Source organism: Sciurus vulgaris (genome assembly GCF_902686455.1).
Source record: "Sciurus vulgaris genome assembly, chromosome: 7".
Classification (NCBI taxonomy): Eukaryota; Metazoa; Chordata; class Mammalia; order Rodentia; family Sciuridae; genus Sciurus; species Sciurus vulgaris.
The window spans coordinates 148,675,604-148,695,805 of NC_136467.1; the positions used below are offsets into that span (position 1 = coordinate 148,675,604).

At 44.0% G+C, this 20,202-nt stretch overlaps 1 protein-coding gene across 2 annotated transcripts; it reads left to right on the forward strand.

The window, feature by feature from the left end:
• Positions 1–7,051: 7,051 nt before the first annotated feature.
• RBM24 (RNA binding motif protein 24) lies at positions 7,052–19,687 on the forward strand. Of its 2 annotated transcripts, XR_013765036.1 has the most exons (5): positions 7,052–7,941; positions 9,081–9,204; positions 10,639–10,693; positions 17,470–18,151; positions 18,518–19,687. XR_013765036.1 is itself a non-coding variant. In XM_079147085.1 (4 exons), the coding sequence occupies exons 1-4, from the start codon at positions 7,774–7,776 to the stop codon at positions 17,828–17,830; spliced, it is 708 nt and encodes a 235-aa protein (XP_079003211.1). In that variant the 5' UTR covers positions 7,052–7,773; the 3' UTR covers positions 17,831–19,687. The 2 variants fall into 2 exon arrangements, 1 of the variants encoding a protein (XP_079003211.1); XM_079147085.1 differs by having other exon boundaries at positions 17,470–19,687.
• Positions 19,688–20,202: the final 515 nt, after the last annotated feature.

Consider the following 20,202-nt stretch of genomic DNA (forward strand, 5'->3'; position numbering starts at 1 on the left):
TGAAGACTAAATCCCAGAGGCAGGTGGTGGGGGGTGATGGACGCTGTGGCCCTCAGCCCAGGTCCTCCTCCAGGAATGAAGGACTTCTTTTCCCTGGTGTTGGAAAGGCTACTAGCAGAAAGTCCCCTGCTGTCAGCCCATATGGGAATACAGTACCCCCCTTATCTACCAGTGACACATGCCAGGACCCCCCATGGGGACCCAGATCCAAGGACAGTACTGAACACTGTGCTTTTCCTATTTATACATATGATAAAGTTTAGTTTATAACTTAGGCACTACCAGAGATTAGCAGAACAATTATGACAATATACTGTAACAAAATTGCTGTCCTCACTACTCCAGTGTTTTGGGGTCATTATTAACTAAAACAAGGGTCACTTGACCACAAGTAGTGGAATCCTGGGACAGGCAATCTGACAACCAAGATGGCTACCCTTGACTAATGAGCTTGGACACACTGGACAGAGGATGACTCATGTTCCGGACAAAAGAGAGCAGGCTGACATGAGACTTCAGCATGCTACTCAGAACCACATGCAATTCAAAGCCAAGAACCATTTATTTCTGGAATTTCTCATTTAATATTTTTGGGCTGCAGCTGATGGCAGATAACAAAAACCACAGAAAGTGAAACGAAGGATAAGAAGTTTCTACTGTACACTGGATGAAGAAAAAAAAAGGTCCATCACCCAAGGCCATGCCTCTTCCTGGCCTGCTGGGTGGAGGCCCTGGAGCAACATCCAGCTTGGGAGCTCCCCAAGGGGGTCAAAGACTGCTGAGGCTGTGGGGCCACTCACCTTTCCCTGCCTAATCCCGTTAACATCTCCACCTCTAACTGCCAACTGCCCAACACACAGCAATCAGGAAAGAGTAAATGCTCTATGAATCGATTTATATGAAAGTCAAGAAGAGGCAAAGCTAATCAATGATAACAGAAGTAAAAACAGTGGTTGGACATGGGTGTGCATGTGTAGGGGGTTGTTATCCACTGGGAAGGGCCTGGGGTGGGGGTCATATAAGTTGGAAGTGTTCTGCATCCTGATCTGTCTAGTACCAACATGGGTGTAGATTTATGTAAACACACTAGATGTGCATTTGGATTTGTTGAATTGAGTATACCCAAACTATAACTAAATTCAACCAGAGGTTTTTTTTTTTTTTTTTTTAGAGGTAAATTGAACTCATTTAAATCCTAGTCAAGTCCTTTGCTAAAAGTACGACCTTTCGGAAGCCATTTCCCTCTAGGTCTCAGAATTTTCAATTCCAAAATATGGAATTAAACTGGATGATCTGAATTACATGACATGCATTTTTCAAAACAGGTCTCTAAAGTGTTCTTACAAAATAAAGGGGGGGAAAAAACCCAAAACTTCATTTTCAGTCCCAAAAAGAAAAACAAACAGCCCAGAGATATGGGGATGGGGTCAAGTAACACGAAATTTTTACCCTGGAAAATACAAATATTTAAATATTAAATGAAAATACTCCATGTCAATTTTTGTTGTTTCCAAAGCATTCTTCTTCCCAGAAGAAGCCAGAATCTCACAACCCCACTACCAGGGACGGGCTACTATGGGTCAACTAGGGCCATTTCACCTCCTGGCCTCACAGATTTGTGTCATACTGGGGAAAAAAAAAAAAAAAAAAATGGAGGCCAATCCAAAGCCCATCAGCAATCACATTCCCTTGGTCTCTGAGATGGGTTTAAGAGAGCTTGCAATGGAAGGTGAATCCAAAGGAAGGTCAGACTTTGGTTGATAATTGGGAGGAAGACATCTGATCTACTCCTACCTTCTACCTCACCTCTCCTCCACATCTAAAGAAGGAAACTCGTGGCCTGGAGCTGCTGGAGGCCTCTATCTTGGAGCCAATTTAAGAGCAAGTCTCATGGGCTGGGATTGTGGCTCAGTGGTAGAGCACTCACCTAGCATGTGTGGGGCACTGGGTTTGATCCTCGGCACCACAGAAAAACAAATAAATAAAATAAAGGTACTGTGTCCATCTACAACTAAAAAACAAATTTAAAAAGAGAACAAGCCACACATTGGGAGAGCAAAGCAGGAGGATCTCAGCAAATGGAGCCACAGCCTTAGAAACTACGTGAACCTTGCACTCAAGTCATGCTTGAAGCCTGACCCATCTCCAGAATTTTCAGTTAGAGCAGACAATAAATTCCGTTTAAGCCAGTGTAGCTTAGAATTTTTCTCACTTGCCTCATTGTTGACAGCAGTGTCAACAAGGATTCAGGGAAACCAACATCGATGTGGTGCTGGTAGAAATTAAATCTGATGCTACTGTTTGTAGGAAAATTTGGAAATATGTACTAAAAGATCTAAATATGGGCTTATCCTTCAATCTCATATATAAACTTGGAAGAATGTACTCATTCATTCGACAAATATTTAAGCATTATGTGCCAAACACCATTCTGAGAGTCGGGGGTTTAGCAATGGATACAACCAAGTCCCTTATAGCATCAGCCTTAAATAGTAACCAAGGATGTGTAAAATATCTAATTACAAGAGTATTAATTTCATAGCCCTTTATGATTTAAAACAGTAAATAACAATTAAAATGAACAACTAAGGAAAATTTCTCAAATTTTGGGCATTGACATGATAAAATGCTATTTAGACATTTAAAATGAAGTATAGAAACTACTTAATGATAAGGAAAAATATTTCACCATATTAGGTCAAAGAAAGCTAACAGCAAAAGAGAATGTAGCGTGTAACTCATGTTTGTACACTTATGTGTGTGTATTTATGTACAAGAAAAGCCTGGGATTAGTTATTTTGAAATGTCCAATGGTTATTCTCAGGAGTAGAATGGTAGATATTATTTTGTCTATCTTGATTTTTTTTCCCCTAATTTTCTCTCCTGAATATATTTTTCCATTGTTGTCAGATAAAACACCAGTCTTACAAAATGACCTCAAGTTGTTTAAATTAAAAAGCAATTAAGTAGTACTTGAGTACTAACATTGGGTTTTCTCCATTATCAGGTGTACCTGCTCAGGGAAGACCATTGACACATTTTCTACTGCATTGGTGACTTCTCTCTGATTTGCATTTGTTTGCAGTGCTGGGGATCAAACCCAGGGCCTTGGGTACGCTGGGCAAGTGCTCTACCACTGAGCTAGCCCCCAGATTTACATCTGTGCTTTTTAATGTAATAAACCAAGCAAGGTCTCGGGACTAGGCCCTGAGACTCTGTCTTAGATTCAAAGCTAGTTCCACTGTTCTGGACCTCGTGCTCAGCACAGCAGCAACAACATGAGAAAGAATCTGTCATGGAGAGATAGGTCATTCAATACATTTGGAGGTATCATCAGCTCCCTAAAAATAACTTGGCAGCTCAGAGTCTTGCTGTTTAAAGACTTAAAACCAAAGTGCACCTGAGTGCAGCACACAGTGGGTTTAAAGGGTTTGCAGTCTCTTCCTTGCCTTCCCCAAGGTCACCTCTAGCCAGGCAGGAAGAAATTGTGCACAAGGTGAAGTTCAAATGAACTTCACATCCACCCTCAGTTTCAGTTTTGCCCTTGCTGATCCCTCAGATTAACCTACTCTGCTTTCAGGTATGGGGATGTTTGATTAAAAGCATTATGACCTTCATCACTGAAAAACAGTTATAAATTTCCTTTTCACTTTACTTATCAGCTTAGCTGTAGTTTAATGCCCGTGCATAATTTCCCCCAGAGGTGAGTCTGAGTTGCATCAACTAGTTTTCTAACTACCAGTTCTTCTGTACAAGAAAATATCAGCAGAACCCATTACACATATGTGTTATCTGTTACAAAGAGAATCCCCAAGTCACCCAAACAGAGCTACAGCTGTTCATGGGATTTCTCCAAGGGCCAGAAAACCTGTGGGTTTGACCTAAGAATGCTCACAGACTCTCAAAGGAAAGTAAAACATTCTTAAACAACTCAAACAAAAAACTTCACTGAAGCCATATTTTTATTTAAAAAAAAATTTTTTTAAGTATCTGGTCTAATTCTACAAGTAGCCAGTTCCACTGAGAATGTATTTCTTCCCATGAAGCTGGAAGATGGAGATACTACTTCTTTTCAGTGCATAATTCTTCAGCACTATGTGTAGAACTCTGTCTTCAGTGACCTGCAAGAGGTCCTGTGACTCGTGCCACTCAAGAGATTGGTCTACCCTCAGGCAGCTTATTGTCTAAAGTACTCTATCCATGAGCAGGAGTCTCAAGGACAAGCCAAGACAGTGCTTCTCAACCTTCATGAAATATTCTATTTTTTGAAAATTCTCGTAAGCACTAATAAGTTTGAAGTTACTTTCCATGACTAATTGAGGTGGGGGGCGGGGCAGAGAAAATGTATAAATGGATGTCACATTTTTTGAGTTTGGGTTCAGTCTTTCATAGTCAGTTAAAGATTTTTAAACAAAGTGGGTAATAATTTACTACAAGTAATAAAATAGGATCAATCTTGCCAAGGAGTAGGAACCAAGGATTCAGGGCAATCCATATGTACTAATTTGGATATGACAAGCTTGGAATCTATTTATAACTTATACAGTATTTTATGGCTCTTAAACACACACACACACACACACACACACACACACACACATCATACTGCACAAGTCCTGTGAATATACAAGTGTCCTTTGCCAAAAGCAGCTGAAAAAGCAAAAGGATTACCCAAGTATTGTTTTTCAAACCTGAATTCGTAATGGGTAATTGTACAGAAATATTTGGTACTTAATAACTTTGAAACTTTGAATTCAGAAAGACTTTATGGCCCTAGGGCTACATGGAGTTGATGGCTCAGGTTCATAAATCCACCAAAGATGGTTCTGGCCATTGTAACTGTGCTCACCTTTGTGCGGATGTAAAACAAAACCCACTGTGGGTATCAGTTATGCCCAGCACACTGCCTGCCTAAGGGAGCACTCCATGAAGGCTTGGGAAGCCAAACTGGGTATGAATTATGGCTTCAATTTAAATAGGTTTGGAAAATAAGGCATCACTATCCCTCTTAAACTTTGTTCTCAGAGATTCACGTAATGCCAGAGGATTAGTAATGCTTTAATTACCTCTGGAATTCAAAACTAGGGAATACTCAAGTATGACTTTGTATAAAATGGAACAAAGTTTCAAAGACAGCTATCAGATATTTACTGTTCCCCTGAACGAATGAAGACCGAGGAAGCAGGGCTTGCATGGGACTGGAAGGAACACGGGCAGGGGAGTATCTTATTTCCAAGAGTTGAGTTCTCTGACAGCTAGCCCATTCTGGGATCAGAATTTTCTTTTAGATCTCACACTTTACCTAGTGAGTATCTAAGCTTCTGCTACATCCGCAAACACCCTCCAGGGAGGACTCCCTGTCCAGGCAGGACGGCAGACAAGACAGTCGAAGTCGGCCTTCTAAGGCTTCTTGGTAAGTAGTTTCCCCTCACTAAAGGATTTCTGCCTGGGCTTCATCTAAGTGCTATAATTCTTAAGTGACACTGCAGGATGAATGTTAAATATCAAAAGACACGCCTCTTCTCTTTCAGGGCCTGCTTTTGTTTTTTCCTAATTTTTAAAAAATTATCTTTCAGCACCAGCACACAGAGTCCCTTTTCAACCTATACCTAAGGAATACGGAGGGAGTGTTGTTTACATATCCACTTTCTGGCTCTCTTCTCTCTGTAAAATACTTAATTTTTAAAATCAGATTAAAGAAAAGTTTTTAGCTTTAAATTTCTTATTTCTCCATTTCTCTCACTGGGGATTCAAACTGCAAGAACCTGATAACCTCAAGAAATCAACCTCGAGCTGAAGTCAGCAAGGTGGTTTTGCAGAGGTACATTTGCATTCTCATTAGCTTTTGCAAATGCAACATTTCTCATGGTCCTGTGGAGGAAGGGGCCCTGGAAAGAGAAACAGCACGTATGTGCCTCTTCAACAGGTTAACACACTGACCTGCTTTAAAGGGAATAAACCGAGTGGCTCCAGGCAATGAATGTAGGGGCTTCAAGGGAAACTCCTAGTGAAAAGGATTTAAAAGGAAACTGTACACTGACAGTAAGAGGTGAGGTGTTCTGCTCCTATTAACTCTTTTTGCCCAAACCTCAAACATGACTGATGTTAAGGCCTCGATGAATGTAATTTTGATTAAAAGAAGTTGCAAAAATCTGTCTCATTGCAAAAATCAATCAATATATATGGGGAGTACAGTGTTCTACAAGTGCTTTCAGATTTGCTGGTAGAAATGAGTGGTTATGTAACAAGTTGATTTTACAAATTATACCTTTTACAATTACATCCAGACAAAACAGATAGGGTCAACTCACTAAACAGCTTTGTCATTCAAATAGAAGGAAATCGATCCTTTGCCTAGAGGGGGGAACAAGGAATTTATGATGACTGACTGTCCCGATCTATCTAAATAACGAAGTTAGGGGGAAGACACAAATGTGGTGATTGGGGCTAAAGTACTAATTTATGGTCCTCTAAAATAGTAGACGGTGCCTGACGGGCACAGGCATCTACATCGGGCTGGGCTGTGAGCAATAAAAGGTACTCTTTCTACCAAACACACCCAAGTGCTAGAAATCGTTCTTTCTTTTTCTTCCCACCCCCCACCCTTTTGGCTCTACCTCTGGTTCTCCTCAGCAGCAGCTCTTTGGGGCCAAGGAAAGCAGGGGACCCTCTTACTCTCCAGGCCGCAGAGTATCCAGCTCCCGTACAGCTGGCAGAGCTCCTTGGTCCCAGGTGCCTGGGAGGGGGCTGCCTCTCTTCTAACTGCCCCCAGGCCTCGGGACCCCCAGTTCCAGTCCAGCACGCCCGCCCTGTCACAGGGGCCTAGCGCAGAGAGCTCGCGTCGTCGGCTTTGGAAAGCAACGCAGCTCCCCGCTTGGACGCAGTCTCCGCGTGTGGGTCCTGGCTGGAGCCGCGCGGGGTCCCTAGGACTGTGACGGGCTGGAGCAGGCGACGCCAGGGGCAAGGCCGTCTCCAGCCGTTTCCAGCCCTAACCCAGCGCCAGCTACAGAGCCCAGGCGCGGCGACCCAGCGCGGCGCCGCGCGGGGAGAGAAGCAGCTGTTCCCAACAGCTGGGGGGCGGCGGCGCCGGGCGCCCCAGGTGCTGTCCCGGCCAATCGCAGGCGTCCGGCCCGCCCCCTCCCCAGCCGGGCGTCGACCCCCGGGCGGCGGGGGAAGGGAGCAGAGAGGTGGAGAGCCGTCCTCCGCACTGGTCTTCCAGCTTCCGCGGCGGGAGGGACAGCCCGAGTCGGAGCCGCGCGGAGCCCCCGACCCGGGCCGCCGCCGCGCCCCCCGCTCCCACCTCGGCGCTCGGACGCGCTCCCCGCGACCCGACCCACGCCCCGCCCACGACACTTAATTCTCAAGAAAGAAAAATCTACCTCTCAGCGCACCCTCTGCTCGGCGCGAGGACCACCCTCTGCATTTTTTACCTCCCCGCGGGTGAGTGGAAACCGCTTGCACGTTCTGTAGCACCAGCTCCCAACCCAGACGATCCGGAGAATCTGTACCGCGACCGGCAGGGGGGGCGGGAGGAGAGAGCCAAGTCAAGTCTCCGGGGCTGCTGGCGACTTCGGAAGCCGCGCGCCCAGCGCCCTCGGCCGCCCCCGGCCGCTCGCCCCCGCCGCGCCGCCGCCCTCGCCCCCGCGCTCCCCCTGGGCCCCCGGCGGCCGCGAAAGGGTGCGGGAGACGCGGAGCCGGAGGAGGAGGCGCAGCCGCTGCCCGAGCCGCAGCCGCAGCCGGAGCCCAAGCCCGAGCCGCGGGGCGGGCGCGAAGATGCACACGACCCAGAAGGACACCACGTACACCAAGATCTTCGTCGGGGGGCTGCCCTACCACACCACCGACGCCAGCCTGCGCAAGTACTTCGAGGTCTTCGGCGAGATCGAGGAGGCGGTGGTCATCACCGACCGGCAGACGGGCAAGTCCCGGGGCTATGGATTTGTAAGTTGCCCGGATGGGGGGGCGGACGACGAAGACCCCGGCGGGGAGATCGAGGACGGTGGAGGAGGGGAGGGTCGGAGTGGCGCTGGTCCGGGGCCGGAGCTGGGAGTGAGGCTCTGCGCGACCGTGCAGGGCGCCCGGCCGTTTCGAGCTGCGCTGCCCCTTCGCTCCCCGCTGAACAGAAACTTTGCGCGCGGCGGAGCCGAGCTGGGGGAGGGAGGGCCGGCGCCTGGCCCGCCGGGTACCGAGAGGACCCCACTTGATGCTGTGTCTGGGGGCCAGGGGCAGGAGTGTAACGACCGCTGGATTTGGGGTGCGGAGGGCCGGGCGGGAGGGGCGGTAGCCCGGCACGATTGCCTTCCCCTCCTGAAGGCCCGCCGATAAAGCGCGCTGTTGCTTTGTAAAATGCGTTGTGTCTCCTGGCGTTCGGGCTGGGATAGGGAGAGGACGCCCCATGAGGGCTGAGGCTCTTCCCCTCCTGTCACACCCCCACCTTTTTAATTGCAAAGGTAGGTTCTTTTTTAAAAAAAAAAAAAAAAAAAAAAAAAAAGAGAGAGAGAGATAATCCCATGGCTCTTGGCCGAACTGAAACAGCACATTAAGCTTCCTGGAGATTTAAACGTGCAAATTCAGCTGCCGGAGAGCTGGGAGCCCCCAGAGTAGGACAATAGCTATTGTCGTTGGGGAGGGAGTGTTTGCGGGTGGTTAGTGGCCTGGGGCAGATGCGAGGTTGGACCTTTTTTTAAAGCGATCGGTGCCTCGGAGGTCCGGTGGGGCCCTGGGCGCGGGGGTGGGGGGGCGATCGGTGAGGGAGAGGGCAGCGCACGGGGAGGGAGGAATCTAGAGGAGTTTTAAGAATTCAGGCTTCCAAATCTCTGCTAGGCCCGGCTAGCACCCTGAGGACTTAGCGTGGAGGTGGACGGTTCCTTCCTTGTTTGCTTGCTTCCTTCCTTCCTTCCTTTTATAAACGGAAGATCAAGGAGTAATGTCCAGCCTCACTCCCCCCATCTACCCCCAACCCAAAGAAAAAGTTGGATGTCAGTTTATTGTGAGTGACTTCTCCGCCGCGATTCTTGGCTTCTTCAGGGGTTAATTTAGAGCTTTGTATGTATGTCTGTGTGTGTGTGTGTGTTGCTAAGGTCACCATGGCTGACCGGGCTGCTGCTGAAAGGGCCTGCAAAGATCCCAACCCCATCATTGACGGCAGGAAGGCCAATGTGAATCTGGCATACTTGGGAGCAAAGCCGAGGATCATGCAACCAGGTGAGAAAGGCCTGCCTCCCCCTCCCAGGCAGAGCCCCCCACTTAGGGGTAGAATTCCCTGATCCAGAAGATGTGGGCTCCCGAGAATCCGTAGATGTGTTTGGTAAACTTGAACTATGGCTGGTTACTCTACCAAGACATTAAAGATAAATGAGAGTTTTACTCCTTTTAGGATTTGAAATGTACCTGTGTGCTTTAAAAGGAGGTGGTGGGGTCTGGGTAGTTTGGACAGACACAAGAGTTAGATTGATTCATCTCATTACTTTCTGGTATACATTTGTAGTCAGCACTCAATTTTCCAATTTTTAGCTAGCCACCTGTAGCTAAAAATGTGAGTCATGTGTATGATATGGGCCACATTTGCCAACTGCAGCAAGTGTGCTCCCTGATTAATGTTCTTTCCTTTTATCACCAGTTGCACGGTGCTCAGAGCAGACAGCCTGCAGGAAACATGGCCTAGAGAAGTGTCGGGGTGGGGGGTGATATCTGGACGCAAAGTTTTAACCTAAAATCTCAGAATACCTGCAATTAAAGAATATAGAGTTCACCTACCCATGTTCCAGATTTTTTAAATGAGATGAGAAATAGTTTCTTAGAGGTGAGAAATCGTTCACTCAAAGTTGTGTAGCTGTGAATTGCTAAAAGAGTGCATGCAACATTTCACCTGTGTGGAAATATGACCTTTTGGATTATTTACCACATTGTCCTTTGCATGAGCACAAATAATTGAGAGTTGATTATTGAGCACATTAGTCATTTCCTTGGGCAAGCAACTTAGATTAAATTTTTTGCCTACTCTTCACTCATTTCTATCTGAAATTTGGGAAAGAGGTTGATGCTTCCATCCAAGTGGATTTTAATAGGAAACTAGATTGTCAAGAACATGTACAAATATCCGTGGGCTTTTAAAAATATGTACTTGTCCAAACATTGTGTGTGTATGAACTATCCAGAAAAGAAGGAACGGGGAGTTTGTTTCCATGAATTTTTAATATTATAAGCTGTAAAACCCATAATCTTCCAAAGCATTGTCCAGAGAATTCCAGAATGGTCCCATATTGCAAAGACTTTTTGTAGACTGTCATTCAGAACTGCAGGAATACTGTTAGATGTAACTTCATTGTCAGATCCTGTTGTTCTTAGTTTTACTTGATAAGCATTTTTCTCTGGTCTAAATTTCTAAGATCTTATTCAGTGTCAACTAAACTTTGCAGATTTTAAAAAATGTTCCCTTTTTCCATCTACTAAAACCTTTATTTTGGATCAGCATTGATAAAACCAACTTTTTAAAAAACATTCACATATACTATTCTTTCAAGTGTTACCAAAGAACAGTTACCCTTTTTAGTCAAAAGTTGTGATTGCGTTTTATATGTAGTGATAGTAAATGCTCAGTCATGCACGAATAGAGAATGTGTTATGTTTTGTTGCTAGGTTTTGCCTTTGGTGTACAGCAGCTCCATCCAGCCCTCATACAAAGACCTTTCGGGTAAGTCCATTCATCAGGCCCTCTGAAATTTCAATATGCCTGTCATTTGATCACCTGCCTTTTTAGGATAAGCAGACAAGTTCAACGTGTCACAAAATATTCCTGGTTATACATATTTACATATGTTTGTGTATTTTTAATGCTGATGCTACAAATATTTTTAGATGAGTCAAGTTATCTGACCAAGTATGCAGACTTCAAACCAGACAAATGTTAAGCTTATGATTAGCAAAACAAAACAAAACTTCCAGGTATGACTTGTGCACAAGACGATTGTGTCCCGTCACCGTGACTGCTGTTCAACTTGACTCAATTTTATTTATCTCTTTCTAACCTGACAGGGCTCGTATACAGTTAAGCTAACTGATGAGAAGGATACCATGATAAGAGGTGGAATAGTTCTGTTTGGAATTAAACTCTGTAACCAGTAGACTCAGACACACAAGCTCAGATGGTGATTAACGATGCATGGATGTTGGTGTTGTTGTTTTTATTTTTCACAATAGTCAATAGCCCTCCGTGTGCTTTATTTTATTTATTACAGTAATGAAGTGGTGTTGATAGCTAAACTGTGTGCTTTTTACTTAATTGAAAAGAGCTGTAGTGAAAGTGTTTTCTTCTCCTCTGGGAAGGGGCTCTTTGCGGTTTGGTTTTGGTGGTGGTGTTGAGGGTTTGACTTCTCACTTTGCCATGAGAAGCAAAGGGCCTTTTTTTCCCCTGCTTTAAGCTCTAGCCTGTGACTTCCATTTAACCATATTTTTGTAGTGAGTGCTAAATTGTGTGATTTCTCTCTGTAAGATTACAAATTCATTGCTTGCATGTCCTAAGTTTCTGTTCTATGGGAAGTTTCCTGGGAACGGGCTTCTTTCTTTTGCTACATATATCTACTTCTAGGCTTTCTAGATTAAAGTTTCAACAACTGTCATCAGATTTCATTAACACTAGCCAGTTTGGGGGGTTTCTTAAATTTTTGATTTTAGTTTTGTTTTCAGTAGCCTAGCACTAACCTCCATCTTTCAGACCTAACAGGTGAATAGCCTGCTCATATTTGTGTTGTCTCTGGGTTCTGTCATTACCAGCTTTCCTGTCCTGAGGCCCCCAAGTCACTTCCACTTAGACATGATCTGGTGGGAGGTCACTGCTTAAATTTATCCTGGACACTGGAGTCTGTTTGGGCTATATTCTACCAGGTCAATATTTCTGTAACTCTAATGCCAGAGATTTTTTAAAACTTCCTTTTAAATATTCTAGTTGTTCAAAGAGTGTTTTATCCTCAGCACTAATTTCTTCTTTAGCTTTAGGACCTCAACACCTACATATGTAGCCTGGAAGGATGGAATCTGTCTATTACAGATAGATGTCCGCTATCTGTGTCTCTGAAAATAGGCCAAATCATAGTAATCATAGTAATTTGACTCGAGAGTCAAGTTTTATTTTCCATGAGCACCTTATTACCTTCTCTTTAACACATTAGAGGTTCACTTTATTGCCAACTCCAACTTTTTTTTTTAGCTATTAGAAGAGTCTTTTGTCCACTATGATTAGAAAGGGCCCTCATACACACAACTATGGATCAAAACCATCCAAGCCAACTTGGATATTGATAACAAATTGTGGGTCTGACCATCTCTGTGAGTTCTTCATTGGTCTAGACTATTTAAAGTTGAGATTGGAAAGAGAAATATGGTCTGAAGAAGTGATGGTGAGCCTAAGTCATGATCTTACCCTAATAGTCTTGAAACAGTGATAAAACCAAATCCATCAACAAGTATTAGCGTATATTTATCTGTTCACTGTGCAAAATGAAAAAAAAAAAAGTGTACTATTTGAGAAACAAAGAGAACACAAGCCAATCAAGAATTACAGATTGCTAAATGACTTGGTATTATTTCAAATACAGAAAGAATTCAGAGGAGCAAGAAAATAAGAAACAGGTTGGAGGTGCTGGGTGGGTCAGGGTGGGGGGTAGGCTTGTCCCAGGCTCACCCAGGGCATGTGCCGGACAGGTTAAACGAAAACTGGGTGTGTTTGAAGACTGTACCCCCCTAGTCCTAGAGGATGGAGGGAACATAAATAAAAGCCCAGTGCATGGAAACCAGACTGTATGGAAGGTCCTGAGGGTCAGGTTTCTATATTCAGCCTGGTCATCATAGTTGTTACAGATCCTTAAGAAAGAAGGTCACACCAGGGAAATAAGAACTACCAGGGTAAAATGTGTTATGGAAATTTTAAACCAAGCATGTTTTGATAGTAACCTTTTGTTTTTCATCTCTTCTAATGTTAACTGTCTTTATAAAGGATGGTGATTATCACTATGTGCATAAATTGTTTGAACTTGAAATTCTTAGACATAGATAGCGTTCCAGGTGGACCAAGTGAACTTTCTCTCTTTTTTAAGAGGTTCTCAGAACTGCTCTAATTCTGAGTCTGTACCCAACAAATCACACCTGGTCATCCTAAATTCTATTTGAATGCCACATGTTCTTATTTTAGGCCTGGAAAGAAGCTTGAGAATTTTTTATTTTACTTGACTTGTTTGAAATTCTAGTGACTTTTTCTTTCTTCTTTTTTTAATGTGGTCCTTAAATGACCCGAGGTGACTCTGAGTCTTTAAAGACAAAACATTAGCCTGAAGGAATTTCTGATGTTAACAGAGTGGTCAGATATAGAGAAACAGGGATTTGCTGAAAAATCACGTATAGTTTGTGTTGGAAAGAAGCATTTTTTTTGTAGAAACCTTGGAGAGGAGAGACCACTGATCTGTGAATAGAAACTTCTGGGCTAGTTTAGATCAGGTTGAATTTACACTGCAGTATTTACTCAGTACACATTTAAGTGCTAAGTTTTATGCAAGGTGTGGTACCCTGTCTGTTCTAGGTATTTATCCTGTCCACTAAAAGGGGCAGGGCAGACTGTAAGTTTGACCAAGCATTTGCTCACCTGCATGGAAATGATAAAGGATTTACATAAATTACATCATTTATTTCTCACAATAAGTATTTGTAAAAGGCACTGTTAATATTTTTTCCATGTGAAAAAACCCTAAGATGTAGAGTTGAATTGACTTTCCCCTGATCCCAGGACTGGTAAATGCTGGAATCTGATTCCGGATTCAGAGTCGTGGTCTGCCTGACTTCAAAAGCTGTGTTCTTTTCTAGTGTCAAGTTACAGCCAAAAAAGACACAACTTCATTCTCAGATCTAGTAAGACAGCTGATCAGCACTGGGAAGGGACGTCCGTGTGGCTTGGGATTAGGGAGAGAGATCAGGTCTGTGGGACGCAGGAGGTGTTCTTGAGGGATGTACAGGTAGGCCTGGATGTCAGAGGATGACGAGGCTAGGGAATTGCTTTACTGAGCAGCTCCTGTACTCCCCATAGTAGGTCCTACCCGTGGAGTTTTATTTAATATGCAGCGACTCAGGGTTGAAAATGTTAGTCCATTTCACATGCAAAACAGCTGAGACTAGAAGGTAGAGCAAATTTCCAAAGTCTCCTACCAAGGGGGTGCTGAAGCTGGCGTAGATGAGACCTGGATCACAACAGGTAGCTGTGCAGTGGGGATGGACATCCCAGGTGAGGGATGGATGGCACAGGCAAAGGAATCTCTGCATATCCAGGAACCCTTAAGGAGTCCAGCTGACCTGTGTTCAAAGAAAAGGAGAAAGAAGTACTAGTAAGGTATTTTGGAGCCAGATGCATAAAAGGCCTAAAATACCAAGGTTTACAAAAAAATGTGCACTTAGGTATGACATTAGGGGCTGTGGATTCCTTACAGCAAGTGAATCAGATGCAGTCTTGGTCAGTAGTTTGTGCAGTAAATTGGAAAAGGAAGCCCGGATGTTGCTTCAAAGTCGGAGAGAGACATCAGAGAGGCCTGAAGAGATGGGGGAAAAAAGGAAATGTCGTAAATTTTCTTTGAAAATTACCCAGAGTGTCTGCTTTGCTCTCGTGCTTTTGGAAGTGCTAGGTTTGTATGTACCAGAGTTAACTGAAGGAAGGAACGTTGATAGTGATATAGCGGAGCACCAGGCACAGTGCATATGTCTGTAACCCCAGCAGCTTGAGAGGCTAAGGCAGGAGGATCCCAAATTTCAAGGCAATCCTCAGCAATTTATCGAGGCCCTAAACAACTGAGCAAGACTGTCTCAAAATAAAAAAAATATAAAAAGAGCTGGGGATGTTGCCCAGTGGTAAGGCACCCCTGAGTTCAATTCCCAGGAAAGGAAGGAAGAAATGAAGGAGGGAGACTTCCAGTGAATTGGAAGTGAATTGTGAATTGTGCAGATTGTTAAAAAACTGCTGAGGCAGGAATTGATGCAGAAATGCCAGCGTACCGTTGGTGCCATTCTGCCTTCCTTGGGAACTGGAAATGGCAGGTTCTCCATGGGCTTCTGGGGTCTCCTCTTCCTTAAGCCTTCAAGGGCTCCATGTTCCCATTTGCCCTCCAGATGCCCTGCTCACCCCTGCCAGACTTCATGTAGGAGTCTGGTCTTCCTGCAAAAGCTGTACTCTCATCAGGTGGCTTTTTCAAGCCAGAACTATTTCTTAATAAAAAGTTAATGCAGAGACAAGAGTCTTATAAGCCTCTTCCTGTGTTTCAGTGTGTTCTCCAAAGACACACACACACACATACACACTTTTACTTCTTTATTCAAAGATAGGAACCTAGTAACCACTATGTTGTCCTTGGAACTTTGGGAATACAGTGGGTGAATGCCTGGATATCAGTGAGGTCTGTGCTGGCTGGCCTTTGCAGCTGATAGATGTTTTACTTTGGCCTTATAAAGACATTTTACCCGCTGGAAACCCTGTCGCATGACAGGATCAAAAATAGCCCAGCTGCAGCCCCTGCTGTCCATCACCACGTGTAAACTGGCATTGAGAGGAGACTCTCTCAGCCGCGTCTGCACATTGTGGACGGGGCGGCTCCAGGGACAGTGTTTCATAAAGCCACACCTGTTGCCCAGAGTGAGCCAGTCACCTGATCTGCAGCAAAGTCCTGCGTGTGTGCATGATCCACACGCCGGGTTTCTGACAAGCAGTTAGAACATCTCTCAGTGTCCTCAGAAACACTGATGACGTCCTTTCTCTGGGCACTGGGAAAGATCTACAACTCTAGTAAAATTGACCGTATTTTTATCACTGGGGTCAAAGTTCACTAGCCTCTGTGATGAATTCACCCTTTCCATGGGTGTTTGTTAATGAGTGCTTTTACTACCACTCAAAGCAAAGTCTTGTGTTTTTGAAAAATCCCAACTGTGAATTTTTGTTTTGAGTTCTTTAAAGTTTTGAAGATTGCTACTTGAGTTCACACTTCTTGTAAGTTGGGTTTGTTGACTCCAGGTAGCATTCTAGTGTCATGTTTTAGGGTTTTGCTAGAGAATTGTTTTAAAGAAAGATGAAAATAAATTATATTTGAGGTAGTGTTTTACAGATGGGCAGTAATCAATCACGAGAGAGCCTGAGATGCATTGGATGTTTTAAAATACTGCTTATGATTTATTTTTCAAATTAACTTTTAAGTAAGGTCAGTGGAGTGTGTCTTGTATGTGATCTGTGAATGTAAAATTTTAAGAGGTACTTGACTTTGTTTCACATTCTTGAACTTTTGCAGGATAATACGTAATTGTATAATAGATTTTTGTAAAATATTTACTAATAGGGCAGATGTAAAATGGACATGCCAATAAATCTCTTAACATTGACTTGGAGGACGAAATCAGTTAGCCAGTGTACTGAAAAAAATGTTCTGTGTAGTGTGCACCTGTTAAGTTTTCTGTTAATTTTAGAAATATTTAGCTGTTTTCCCCTTCCTTTTCCCTCACCCTCCTCATTTCCCCAAAACCCCTTCTGTCTGTCTTGCATAGAGATAAACAAGCTGCCTGACCCTCAGTTGCCTGATAGTCAAACAGGTTTGATTGACCGTTGTGTCCTTATGGATTTTATGGAAAAATTAAAGAAAGACAGAAAGAAAGTGTGCTGCACATCCCCTTGGGAATCACTGCCATGAATGTTAATAGCATTTTTGTAGCTTCCCACAACAGCCTCTTGTGACAGAGTGAGCTGCACTACGTGCGTTTGAGACGTGTGATTCTGCTGTGTTTACCACACTTGTGAACTTTTAAACTCCTGTTTTTATTTTGTCGCCTGCTTCTTTTTTTTTTTTTAATTATCATTTTTAATAAGGGTGACTGAGGTTGCAGAGAGATTAATGTGTGCTGAGTCTGCATAGCAATTTCAAGTAGGGTTGCCATGATAATAAACAAACGGATTTTGTTGCAATCTAGTTTTAACAAACTGGCCATCTCCCGCCTGCAACTGAGCCATCACCGATTACCTTTTTGAAGTCCTACATTCATAGCGATGAACTTTCATATTTGCTAACTTTTTTTTTTTTTTTTTTTTTTTTTTTTTTGGTATGAACTCCTTACAAAATTTTCTAAAAGGCCTTAATCAAAGGCGTCGTTAAATCTCAGCTGTGCACAGTCCTGACGGTGCTTGATTCGGTTTCGGAACTTTGGTGGATCAGTGCTACTGAAGTAAGCATAAGCGAGAATTCTTGCAGAGAGGGTCCTCCTGATGTGCTGCCGAACTCGTGGCGGGTGTCCCACGACCTTGGCTCCTGCCGGGATGCTCTGGAGGGACCCCGAAAGTCGATATTATGGCAACCCTATACTCATAATAACCACTAAATTTGAGTCTGTCTCATCTCTCAACAACGAAGGCCGCAGGCGGGGGGCGACCGCCGCCTGACTTCGTCTCCCGTTTCTCCGCAGGATTCCCGCCCACTACGTCTACCCGCAGGCCTTCGTGCAGCCCGGCGTGGTCATCCCGCACGTGCAGCCCACGGCGGCCGCGGCCTCCACCACGCCCTACATCGACTACACCGGCGCCGCCTACGCGCAGTACTCGGCCGCCGCCGCCGCCGCCGCCGCGGCCGCCGCCTACGACCAGTACCCCTACGCGGCCTCGCCGGCGGCCGCGGGCTACGTGACGGCCGGCGGCTACGGCTACGCGGTCCAGCAGCCCATCGCCGCCGCGGCCCCCGGCGCCGCCGCCGCCGCCGCCGCCGCCGCGGCCGCCGCCGCCTTCGGCCAGTACCAGCCGCAGCAGCTGCAGACCGACCGCATGCAGTAGGCCGGCCGTCGATCCAGCCGAGTGTTCCCTCCTTCCCTCCCGGTTTTCCGACTTTTCGTAGCTATTCCGAGTTAACATTGACTTAACAGCTTTAAAAACAAAAAAACACAAAAGAAAAGAAAAAAAAAAAAAAAAAAAAAAGAAAGATGCTATTGTGAAGCCGAGTTGTTACGATTATTTTTTTTTATACTCCAGGTAGTGTTCTAGGTAAGAGAGAAGGAGGGGCATGGGCGCAGTTTTTGGAAATCAATCCCAAAGAGCCTGAGTCACTGAAAGGCTACCGCGGAAGGACGGCAGGAGCACCGGTGGAACTTCACTTTTGTAAGGGGATTTTTATTTTTTGCTCTTTTTTATAGTATCAGGGAAGCAAACTGCCTTTTACAAGTTAGAAAATGCTATTTGAATCTAGTTGAACCAGGGAATACAGAGTGAGCAATATGTAGCTTGAATTGCATTTTAAAAGCAGATTTTTTTTTCTTTTTTTTCTTTTTTTTTTTTAAAAACAAACCAAACGGCGAAAGCACTGATTGTCATTTTTAGCGGTCACTACTGGCCGATAGAACTTTTTCGAGGAAGAAGGTGGTGTGTATGCTATCTCACAAATGGGCATCGAACAATCAACCCAGGAGCGTGGCGGTGGGTAGAGTGGTGGACGGGCACCAAAGCTCTTCTCTCGTCTGTCCGCAGATGAGTGGCACCCGGGCAAGTGATGTGGACCTAATGCGCGCAGTCGCTGCACCATCAGTAACACACGGTTCTGGAAAGAACACATCACTTGTGCTTGTTTGATGAGCTTGTCACATCCTAATCCCTCTCCCCATCCTGTTTCAATTTTGGGAAACTTGTATCTGCTGGTGTCAGCAGTTCTGATCGCTAAACAGGATCAGACTTTTACTACAACAGCCTTCTCTTTCTATTTATCGTGTCGACTCGGGGCTTAGGAATAGAGGCAGGCGAAGTTCGCAGACGCTAAACCCTTAAGAGCTGTCTTAAGGACATTTATTTTTTTCCCCCCTTTTTAAATAATTTTACACTTTTTAGTATCTATTTCAGAGTCCTATTTAAAACTATTTATTAGTGAATACAGTACCTGAGACAACAAGGTTATTGAGATTACAATTCTTCAACGGTTAATGATAATGTGGTTTATACTGTGCCTTAATAGTAATGCTATTTAAGATATTTATTTTTAAGTTTTACTATGCTGCACTCTAAAGAAAGGAACTTTAGATGTGACACTGTAAAATTATGTATTCATCTCATGGCATAAATTATTTAGTAGGTCTAGATGTAGCATATTAAATATTAACCTATTCAACTGAAGATGTTGACTTGGATTTATTTAAATTCATATGTGCACTGTATAAGAGAGTACTCTTACATTAACACATCTTAGTTTATTTTAGTCAAGATTTTTTTTTTTTTTTAAACAAGCTACATTGCTAGGTCCATGCTTCCTTCTCTGATTTCTGCTCGCATAGGTCTTATTTATCGGTAATTCGTTACTTTAACACTATTCTGACGTAGTTTATGTAGTTTCTAAATGCTGCTTTACGTTTTTTCTTCTGAAACTGCAATACTTGCAATTTTTATTCTTAAACTAAATTGAATACTATTTTACACTGTATTGGATTTTTATACTTGAACAATTTCATACAAGGGAAGACAGGTTAGCATTTTTATGGACTTTCTCCATTATCACTGGATTTACTTTTAAGTATCCCCATACTAGACAGTGTTACGTGATGTAGACATGACTCTCCTGTGCAAATTATTTATTCATTGTGTATATTGCTTTATAACGTTTCAGATCTTCTAATCTATTCACTTGTATTAAATATAATTTTTAAAAACTTCTGTTGCAGTGACTGTTTCTAATTCTGTCGTAACGGTGATGGTTTCTCCTTTTAACAAGTATTGGCAGCCATGATTCACATGTGATTCTTTTAGCGAGCATAAAACTATCCCAGATGCCCCATTTTTGTACCTTGAAAGTTCACCATATATCTATCTTACACTTGGCAAGTGACAAGGGTGTCCCAGGAAGGGGGCACTAAAGGACTGTCTCTCTCAGAATTGTTTGGATGAAGTTGGATGGAAAGGAGTGGGTTACGGCAGGGACCAACTGGAAGCTGGGATTTGGAGCTGTTGTCTACCATTTTCTAGCAATGTGAGTGGAACAAACTGCCCTCTGATCCCCTTTTTTCCTGAAGTTTTTATGGGTTTCTCATGTCTCATAATTGGAATGACAATACCAGTGTCTTATAGTCATTTAAATATTAAATAAAGTACACCAACTGCTTGCCACAGAGCCAAATATGTGATAAGTGTGTAGTAGCCGTTGTTGTGAAACCCTGTAGTGACAGCTGACC